The 11,598-nt window shown below is 40.5% G+C and overlaps 1 protein-coding gene across 1 annotated transcript in view; it reads left to right on the top strand.

The window, feature by feature from the left end:
* Positions 1–8,433, top strand: part of TSPAN17 (tetraspanin 17) — an 81,732-nt gene extending 73,299 nt beyond the window's left edge. Inside the window, exon 8 of the mRNA XM_056574718.1 lies at positions 6,151–8,433. Coding sequence (XP_056430693.1) covers positions 6,151–6,216 — 66 coding nt within the window. The 3' untranslated portion in view covers positions 6,217–8,433. The remainder of the gene's footprint in view (positions 1–6,150) is intronic.
* Positions 8,434–11,598: the final 3,165 nt, after the last annotated feature.

Raw genomic sequence — 11,598 nt, forward strand, 5'->3', positions numbered from 1 at the left:
TTTAACTTAGATGTTTAACCACAGCATCTAGGCTGTGTTAGATTCCTATGCTGGTCTCCTCTGTCGTCTGTCCGTTCATCCTTACAGTCACAGGGAGTGGTATGCTTGTATGAAGACCTTCTATAATTTGTGTGGTAAAATGTATAAAGTACACTGCCATACAGAGTGAAAAACTATTGTTGTTCACTGTGCAAGCGCTCAGGTGATCACCTGTTCAAGTAAGTAAAAGTAAGCATTATTCCCTCATGATGGCTCTATGAAAGAATGGAGGATGCTCCCTCACCGTTGTAGGGACAGAAACAAAAATGTTAAAAGCAGTGCTTAACAAGTTACAACTAAAAGCTGGACTACACCAGTTACCAGGGTGGGATATAAGGTGGTGCGGTCATGAGGGACTCCTGAAAACTTAATTAACGGTAGGAATAATTCCAACTTTCCACAGCATCCTTTTTCATGATGGCACTATTAATGTAGTAAGGGCAGGATGACTGCTGGATAAACTTTACTTTAAAGCGTACCCATCAGATCCAACAAAAAAAACTTTTTTTTTTTTTTTTAAATATATCACTCAGTACCTAATCCTGACCATGTACATCTAATTTTTATGTGTCTAGCACCTTTTTTTATTACACTTTTAATTTAGCTCACTATTCTGAATTCCTCTCAAAAAGGCGTGGCCTCACTGTGCAGGTCTCCACCCCCTCCCTCAGTATGCTGTCTGATTACATCTCCCCTAGCATTAGCAAAACTACAACTCCCAGCTTGTCCTCACTGACAGTAACGGGACACAAGCTGAAAGTGGGAGGATTTTTTCTCCAGCTGTGAGCCCTGTGTTCACAGCTGTCAATCAAGGAAATGTGTCCATGACATAGGTGATGATGCATGGACACAGCAGGACTAGTATGTGTCCAAGCAGGTAAGGGGGGGGGGGGGGGGTCGCGCAGTTGTTTGACTGGCTTTTTCAGTATGAAATACTGAAAGTGTTCGAATGAAAGAAATTGCAAAACCTATTGGTTTTCAACATTTCAAAAGTTTTGTATCTGACAGTACCTATTTAAAGGAAAACTGTCAGCCAGTTCACCCACACTAAACCCAATATACTGGGTGATAGTGTGGGTGAACTGGAGTCCAACGAGGGGTCACTTACTCTAGTGTGTGCCCTGGCTGCTAAGTTTCCCCCCCGATAAAGTTCTGTTTGTCCTCTCTGTAGTAGTGCTTTGAAGTCGCAAACCACGGTGGCGGGCTTAGGCCCCTTCCTCTGGGAACCAAAGAAACATGGACTTTGGGGACCGCTTTCAAAGCACTGCTACAGAGAGGACAAACAGAACTTTATCGGGGGAAAACTCAGTGGCCAGATGACACACTAAAGTAAGTGCCCCCTTGTTGGACTCCAATTCACCCACACTATCACCCAGTATATTGGGTTTTGTGTGGGTGAAGTGGCTGACAGTTTTCCTTTAAATGCCCAATATTTAGAGACCAAAATGTCCAACCTGTAGTGTCCAGCAAAGGTATGGCTAGAAGACCATGTTGCTGTCCTGCAAATTTGTTTCAGTGAGGCCTCCGTTCTCTCTGCCCACAAAGCAGATACTTCCCTTGTAGAATGTGCCAATACTCCAAAAGAAAAAGTAGCCCAGCACAACTCCAATGGGGATAAAACTTTCTTGACTTTATTGCATCTGTTAAAACAGATTTATTACAGGTAATACACACAAGCCATGGTCAGCTTAACGCATATCTTGGTTGCCCACTTTAACAAAAGCTTTGAACACTGATTTTTACAAAAGCCTTTGTTGGTAATGATTGCTTCAAGTTGGTACCTGTATGGAGAAACTAGTCACATGCATTCCACTGATGTGATTTTGGTCCATTCTTCGGCACAAACAGACTTAAAATCTTGAAGGTTCTGTGGGCCTCTTCTATGAATCATGATCTTCAGTTCTTTCCATACATTTTCAATGGGATATAAGTCATGTTGTTGGCTGGGCCATTCTAGCAGCTTTATTTTCTTTCTTTGAAACCATTTGAGAGTTTCTTTGGCTGTGTGTTTAGGATCATTGTCTTGCTGAAATGTCTGCCCTCGTTTCTTTTCAATCATTCTGGTAGATGGCAGCAGATTGTTGTCAGAAATGTCCCGGTAAATTTGCCCATTTGCCAGTACAATTTGCTGAAAAGCACACATCATGATGTCCCTGCCTCCAAACTTCACTCTTGTTATGGTGGTTTTAGGGTGATGTGCAGTGCCTTTTTTCCTCCAAACAAGGTGTGTATTATGACCTCCATATAGTTCCATTTTGCTCTCATATGATCACACTATATTCCCCAAACTTTACATGAGCTTTAACATTATTTTTATTCAACAATGGAGTCTTGTGTGGTGAGCAGCATACAGGTCATGGTGGCGGATTTCATTACTCACTGTTTTCTTTGAAACAACAGTACCTGCTAATTACAGGTCTTTTTGAAGCTCTTCACAAGTGGTCCTTGGCTCTTGGACAAGTCTTCTTGACCTGGTCGATGCAAATTTATGGTGAAATGATTTTTTTCCCCACCTGTATTATAACCCCAACAGGGTTACATGAGCATTTCTAAGCTTCTGAATCTTCCAGTGAACAAACACCAGTAAGATCTTTGCAACCTAATTGTTGCAACACAGAAGTCCCATCATGAGATGTGTCTTGTATGGCACTTTTTTGCAGGCCATCAGTTGGGACTGAACCAGCTGATATTAATTTGCACTGACAAGGGACTGGATTGCTTTTTAATTACTTATAGATTCCAGCTGTTGTCTTGACTTTCCATGCATTTTTGCATCCCCCTTTTATTTATGGGTTCATTACTTTTTTTCCTCGGTCAATTCACATAACTTAAACATTGTAGCACACAGTAAATCTTGATGTTGGTGAAAATCTTCTAAACAAGTCCTGTAAGGGGAGAGTATTTAAAGCGCAACTGTAATGAGGTTTGGGGCATATAACCTAACCATAGTGTGTGTATGGTGTGTAAAATATGTCTGCAGCCTTGCCTTTATCCCTCTTATTACGGCTTTTATTAGCTAAAAAAAAAAACTTTAATGTGCAGCCATTTACAGTCGGATAGGCGTGGCCAGGGGTTCGCTATGCCCCGCGGCCGCCATGCCTATCCCCTATACACCAGCGCTGGGACCGCTGTGTTCCACAGGTCCCAGCGCATGCGCCCCTATCTTTCATATGTAAGCGCCGAACGACATTTCTTCACAGAGCGCGAGCACTCACTTCAACTGTCTGACACCTCTGTGCGCATGGACAATGCCCGTCCTTCTCCTCTTACTTCTCCCTGTGCAGGAGACGTGCTGGGCTCTTATGCATTCATTAGAGGCAGAGAGCGCTCACTCTCTGCCTCCAGTATTGCTCGGGCACACGGAGGTGTCAGCGCTCGCTCTGTAAAGAAATGGTGGTCGGCGCTTACATATGAAAGATAAGGGGCGCGTGCACTGGGACCTATGTGCCATTCACAGCGGTCCCAGCGCTGGTGTACAGGGGATAGGCGTGGCGGCCGCGGGGCATAGCGAACCCCTAGCCAAGCCTATCCGACTGTCAGTGGCAGCATATAAAAGTGTTTTTGAGCTAATAAAAGCTGTAATAAGAGGGATACAAGTAAGGCTGCAGACATATTTTACACACCATACACACACAATCCTTAGGTTATATGCCCCAAACCTCATGACAGTTGCTCTTTAAGGTGCTATGTACCATACCTTAAAGGAAAACAGTCACCCGTTCACCCGCACCATAACCTGATACACCAGGTTATAGTGCGGGTGAACAGGAGACCGATGCGGGGTCTCTGAATGCTATACCTACCTGCAGTCCGGCGCCCTGTTCCTCCAAAGGTCCCCCTTCTTCCAGCGCTCACTTGCGCTTTGAGGCGGGCCCGCCGGCTAGATTTAAATATTCTTAAGCGCTGGTCATGTGAGTGCTCAGTAGGCACGAGCACTCACGTGACTGGCGCTTATGAACATTTAAATCTAGCCGGCAGGTCGGCCTCAGTGCGCAAATGAGCGCTGGAAGAAGGGGGACCTTTGGAGGAACGGGGCGCCCGGTGTATCGGGTGACATTTTAATAACTCTTTCCTTACAGGATTCCTTTACAAGCGTCTTACCAACATCAAACATTTATGTACGGTGTGCTACAATGTTTATAAGATATATAAAAGTGGGTATTTATTGTAACTTTATCTATTTACAGCAATAAGGAAACATTAAGAGCAGATTTCTCTTCTACAGGAACATCATTTTTGTTTAAAGCAGATTAATTGGCTGCTGTTTATTTTACTACAAAAGGGATTACTCTATGTATTGATAAATTTAGACATTAACTTATTTGTAATTTTGATCTTGCATATATTAGATAGTGATTCTTGACAATTATTTTTCAATTTTTTATTTTCTTAGATATTTTATTATTATTCCATATGTACCAAATTTATCATGGTGAGGTAGCCACGAGGGCCCTGTGGTTTTATACATGAATATAAACAAATATAATTAAAAAAAGACAGGAAAATCTTAAACGTCCAATAGATGAGAGAATCTATATATCTATTTGTATTTCCCTATGCTATTTCATTTTTTTAAATCTTTTATTTAATTTGTTCTATGTCCTTGATTCAACCAGGACACTTTCTACATCTCTATATTCCATTTAAATATATATATATATATATTATATATATATATATATACCGTGTATGTATGTGTATATATATATATATATATATATATATATATATAAATATAATGTTCATCTTTTATTGCATCCTTGAGGACTGACTGACTTCTTGTGGTTTTCTTTTTCCTTCAAAACTGAAACAAACATGCGGTGTAAATCCATGTTAACTAGTACTTATATGTACGCGTTTAGCTGGATAGATTGTATCCTGTTTTATGCAAACAAGAGGACCCATACAAAATGTGCGCATGCATCATGAAATCAAACCTCTTTTTTTGGGTAACAAACTAGACACTTAGAAATCCTTGAACAAAACAAATCACACAGGATCTCAAACATGACTTGTGATCCCACCATGCTCTGTTGCACTTTGTAGAAAATACATTATGAAGAGTTTTGCTGCCCTCTGCTGGACTAAAAGTGTTAGGTGATTTTTTTTCCTGAATTAAATAATGGTTTTTGTTTACACAAAGTAACATTCTGCATGTTACATCGGAAAGATAATGGCTATGAGTGTTGTAAGCGAGAAAGTGCTTGGCTTGCTAAACGGAGATATGTTTAGTCTTGAATGTAGGATTTGCCCAAAGGTAGATAATAGGCTTTATAGGTGAGGGCAGATCAATAACACATGCCTTTCAATGTTTTCAACCCTATTTCTGGGGTAGGTGGGGAAAAAAGTACCTACCCCAGTGCCCCTGCGCTTCCCTCGGGTCTCCTACTGCTCCTCTTTCCTGCCTGGTTCTGAGATGAGAGGGCAGTCTTCTGTCTCAGCCAGTGATTGGCTGAATGTGCATGTCCTGCGCCAACTAGGCAGAAAAAAGAAGGTGCTCCAGTGATATACTACTAGTTTTAAATCCTGAAATACCCCTTAACCATTTATATGCTTACAAACAGACCCCCAGGAGAAAAGGCAGCTTTATTTTTTCCCCCACCATATGTCTCAGCCCAAGAGTCTTACCAACATCGTACATTTGCTTTAAACAAAAATGATGTTCCTGTAGAACAGAAATCTGCCCTCAATGTTTCCTTATTGCTGTAAATAGAAAAAGTTACAATAAATATCCACTTTTATATATCTTATAAACATTGTAGCACACCATACATAAATGGGAGACTTGTTGTGCGACATGACTTGAGGATCCAATGGACCCTGTAGTACTGATTGGAAAAATTGGCTGTCCGGGGATGCTGGGAGTTGTAGTTTTGCAACAGCTGGAGGCACCCTGGTTGGGAAACACTGATCTACAGCATGTATGAGCTGCTCTCATGTATGCTCTCCCTACTGTTCACACTCTAATCTGGTGTGTACAATCTCCTACTCCCTGCTAATAGAAGAGCAGTCTGTCGCATCACATGCTTATTGTGGTTTGCAGAGATCTTACAAGAAATATTAAAAGCTGCTATATGAAATATCACTTTTTTTTCCCCCTCTCTCCTCTAGATTTTTGGAATCTGCTTGGCTCAGAATCTAGTTAGTGATATTAAAGCTGTGAAGGCAAACTGGTGACTTACTGTGCTCCTCAGCCGTCCTCAATGAACACTGGAGCCTGCCTTACGGGACTGCACTCTAACATCACAGAGACTTGGCACTGGACTTTTACAAGAATGCCCCCTTTTCCTCGATAGTGTTTTGTGGCAAGATGGTGGGATAAAGATGGTCAAATGCTTTTTATTTTCCCTTCTCCTGTGATAGTTTTGAGAAGGAGTGGCAACGCCATATTCTGTAACATAAATTCCCACCTCCTGCCTGGGCTTCCTTCCCTCCCTGGGCATGGAGGGGCTGGCATTGGAAGCCATGGTGTAAATACGTGCATGTACGATAAAAAAAAGGGCAGCGTGACAGTGATTTTATATTTATAAATATAGTATATATAAATCTATATAACAAAATGAAAAGACTGAACACACCATTTCAACCAACTTCTGATGAAGTCCTCAATGTGGTATAATAAAGGGACATTTCCTGGCATGATTACTTGATGGTGTGTGGTGCCAGCAACCCTTTCCCTGAATTGTCAGACACTGGAGCCGTTGCAGCATAATGGTTTACATTAATGAATCATATAGTGCCCAGGGCTGCCCATGCAAATTTTACTGAATGGTATTTTTGCTTTCTTTTCCTATGTGTATTTTCTATGATGATTATGAGGGTATTGGACATGCCAGCTGTGGCAGAAGCACATCAGAGAAGACCGTGAAATAGGTCTCCAACATATTGGTTGGTTTACTAGCCAGTCATGCTAAGTGTGGCAGAATTGCCAAGCAGCTCTCCCTGCAAACTGAGAAGGATAGAATTTGTTGTCACACTTGTGTAAAGTGTCCCTCTAAAGCCCCAATTCCTAGTACATGACATTTGAATGTGCACCTTCATTGATCAATACACCCACATGACAGCCATGAACACTAAGGATATCCCGTCCAGTTTGTATGCCATGGTATATGCCAATGTATGGATTGTTAACTGAAGTCTTAAAGGATCATTGTTTTCTGAAATGACCACAGCCTGTTGCATTCTCTCCACAGTCAAAACTGGATGACTGTCCATTGTGGTCAGCACCCTTCATTGGTCTCCGCATTCTGTACCCTGGGGTGTTTTCTATGGCCATGTCTGTTTCATTCCATTTATTAATTGTTTTTTTTTACGTCTGTGTATTTTGTGGCAAGGTTTTTTTCTTTTTAGACGTCTGTCTGGGCATAAAGCACATACGTCCAGTTAACTCCTTGCATCCCACTTGTGCTTATGATGAGTGTATGTGTATTGCACATTTTTTTTTGCCTTTGATAAATGTACTGCACAGCTACGTGATACCCTTGTTTTAGGCTACATGGAGAAAATATCAGTCCAGATAGTGATCACTCAATGCTAGTGTTCACTTTGAGATTGAAGACCAGAGCCCTCTTTTTATTTAGTCTGATTCCTCTTTATTCAGGGACAGAGCGTCTTCTAGTATGTGTTAGGTTCCTTAAATGTGATAGTGCAGATTGATGAAGGGGAAATAATCCTTAGATGATAGAAATTTGATCTGACAAAACAGTATGCTAGCTTTGGGGATGACTATTGATCTCTAGAAAGCTATCACATTTTATAAATATTTTACATTCCTTACGTGGTTTTCTTGATATCTATGCACTGCAGCTTGAAAACTGCATAGTTAGTAACGAAACAGATGGAAAGTTCCATGTCACCTACCTCTACTACACAGCCTGTCTACTGAGGAATATGGACACTGATGAGTCAATCGTGCCATATGGATTGGATTCACACACATTGCCCCTATTTAACATAAGTTACATGGGAAATATAATGGAGTAGATCTGTATGGGTTTTCTACCAGCAAATGTTCACATTCTAGATGATCCACAGTAGCATGAACATTTCTCCCCAGCAGTCACTGCTTCATTTTATTCTTATGCCCCAGAATGTGTGTTCTTAGCTAGCCAGTGTTAGGCCAGTAAAGCATTTTACTTCTTTAGAGGCAGATGTCTGGTAAAGTGTTTTTTCTTTTTTTTTTTTTTTCTTTTTTTTTATACTTGTCCCTTTTTAAAACTGTGAATGTTTTCAGAATGTGTTTTTCCAAGAGTTACAGTTCTGAAATGACCAGAAGTCTCGACTCCTCCGTCCACACTTCACACTGCTGCAGCGGAACTCAGAGGATATTCAGGAATTCTCGGTGCAATGTTACTGTACAAAATTGTTTATGGAAAATAAAGTTGACAAAACACGTCTTGTGGTCTTTGTGGATTTGGGATTATAGCATGCTGCTGCCACTAGAGGGTGCTAGCTCCTAGCATTAAAGTATCTACTGAACCTTCGTTACTGGCAGGACCAAAAAATTCCTAATATTTGCAACAACCTGCTGATTTTAAAGATGCACAAAATGCTGCATTTCGTTCCTCAAAATGGCTTCATATTGTTGGGAGCCTACTTATTAATCCTTGACAAGTTGTGGTTGTTGAACTAATTGATAGCTGCATGTGGATAAATTCACTGCAGTGTCTCATCTTGTCAATACATGCTCCTCTTATGTTAGGTTTAGACACAATTGGAAATGGGGTCCACAGATTAAGCAAAAGGTGGGAAAATACCTTTAAAGAGGTTATCCAGGATTAGAAAAAAATGTGATTTCCTTAAAATAAAATATATAATATAATTATATATGTAATATTGGTGCTGTTTTTGGGAAAAAAAACTAATATTTTATTTATAGATAACCCCTTTTTTTTTTTTTTGAGCCTATGTAATACAATACATAAGATCACCTAAAATTGCATTCTCAAAGAAGGTCACTGCGTAATGCAGGTTAAAAGAAAAGCTATAACATGCAAGGTTTCACTACCTCATCTATAGCTGGGATATATATGAATATATGTGACAGGTGTAGCACAAACTCTGAAACACTTTTATCATTGCTTGTGGTGGCACACAAGCTGTAGGTCTATACTTACAATGTTGAAGTTATGTGTACTTAGGCCAAATTTATCAATATGTCGCTATCATAACAAGTGCAAGAAAGACAGTGAGGCGGATATTGAAAGCTCGTCACAGTAAAAAAAGTTATTTAAATTGGCCAGGGGATAATATGTCTAGTGGCTGAGTACCCCTTTAACCCCTTAACGACGTCGGGCGTAAATGTACGTCCTGGTGAGCTCTTACTTAACACACCAGTACGTACATTTACGTCTTATGCATAACTGCGAGCATGGGAACGATGCTCGGGTCATGCGCCAGCCGGTAATGGAGGACATCCGCAATCGCGCGGATGTCTGCCATTAACCCCTCAGATGCCGTGATCAATACAGATCACGGCATCTGCAGTATCGCGGTCCCCTCACCTGCCTCCGCTGCCTTCCACGGGTCTTCTGCTCTGGTCTGCAGAAGATGACCGATAATACTGATCAGTGCTATGTCCTATGCATAGCACTGATCAGTATTAGCAATCAAATGATTGCTATAAATAGTCCCCTATGGGGACTATTAAAGTGTAAAAAAAAAAAATTTGAAAAACCCCCATTGGCCCATTTTCCTTATTTCACCCCCAAAAAGTGTAAAAAAATAAAATAAAATAAAAATTTTATATACATATTTGGTATAGCCGCGTGCGTAAATATCCCAACTATTAAAATAAAATGTTAATGATACCGTACAGTGAACAGCGTGAACCTAAAAAAAAAGTCCAAAATAGCTGCTTTTCTATAACATTTTATTCCAAATTTTTTTTAAATAAAAAATGTATTAAAAGTTTTATATTAGCAAATATGGTATCAATAAAAAGTATAGATCAAGGCACAAAAATTGAGCCTTCATACGCCCGCTTATACGGAAAAATGTTATAGGTCTTCAAAATAGGGGGATTTTAAACGTACTAATTTGGTTTGCGATTTTCTTTTTTTTAAGCGAAACAGTAATAGAAAAGTATGTTATCATGGGTATCATTTTAATCGTATTGACCCAAAGATTAACCCCTTAAGGACCAAGGACGTACTGGTACGTCCTTGGTCCTGCTCTCCTGATATAACGCGGGGTTACACTGTAACCCCGCATCATATCACGTCGGGCCCGGCGTCATAGTGAAGCCGGGACCCGCCGCTAATAGCGCGCCGATCGCGGCGCCGCACGCTATTAACCCTTTAGCCACGCGCTCAGAGCTGAGCCGCGTGGCTAAAACCGAAAGTGAAAGCTGCCGGTTAGCTCAGTGGGCTGTTAGGGATAGCCGCGGCCAAATCGCGGCATCCCGAACAGCTTACAGGACAACGGGAGGGCCCCTACCTGCCTCCTCGCTGTCCGATCGCCGAATGACTGCTCAGTGCTTGAGATCCAGGCATGAGCGGTCATGCGGCAGAATCGTCGATCACTGGTTTCCTATGAGAGACCAGTGATCAATGATGATCAGTGTGTGCAGTGTTATAGGTCCCTATGGGACCTATAACACTGCAAAAAAAAAAGTGAATGAATATCATTTAACTCCTCCCCTATTAAAAGTTTGAATCACCCCCCTTTTCCCATAAAAAAAAGTGTAAATAAAAATAAACATATATGGTATCACCGCATGCGGAAATGTCCGAATTATAAAAATATATCATTAATTAAACCGCTCAGTCAATGGCGTGCGCGCAAAAAAATTCCAAAGCCCAAAATAGTGCATTTTTGGTCACTTTTTATATCATTTAAAAATGAATAAAAAGCGATCAATAAGTCCTATCAATGCAAAAATTGTACCGTTAAAAACTTCAGATCACGGCGCAAAAAATGAGCCCTCATACCGCCCCATACACGGAATAAAGTTATAGGGGTCAGAAGATGACAATTTTCAACGTATTAATTTTCCTGCATGTAGTTATGATTTTTTCCAGAAGTCCGACAAAATAAAACCTATATAAGTAGGGTATCATTTTAATCGTATATGGACCTACAGAATAATGATAAGGTGTCATTTTTACCGAAAAATGTACTACGTAGAAACGGAAGCCCCCAAAAGTTACAAAACGGCGTTTTTTTTTATTTTTGTCGCACAATGATTTATTTTTCCGTTTCACCGTAGATTTTTGGGTGAAATGACTGACATCATTACAAAGTAGAATTGGTGGCGCAAAAAATAAGCCATCATATGGATTTTTAGGTGCAAAATTGAAAGAGTTATGATTTTTTAAAGGCAAGGAGCAAAAAACGAAAATGCACAAACTGAAAACCCCCCGGTCCTTAAGGGCTTAAAGAACACGTCATTTTTACCATAAATTGTATGCCGTGAAAACGAAACTTTGCAAAATTGCAGTTTTCTTTTTAATTTCCCCACACAAATAGTATTTTTTTGGTTGTGCCATACATTTTATGGTATGTGAGTGATGTGATGGCAGTACAACGGACAACTGGTCGCGCAAAAAACAAGCCCTC

The sequence above is a fragment of the Hyla sarda genome, chromosome 4, assembly GCF_029499605.1.
Source record: "Hyla sarda isolate aHylSar1 chromosome 4, aHylSar1.hap1, whole genome shotgun sequence".
Classification (NCBI taxonomy): domain Eukaryota; kingdom Metazoa; phylum Chordata; class Amphibia; order Anura; family Hylidae; genus Hyla; species Hyla sarda.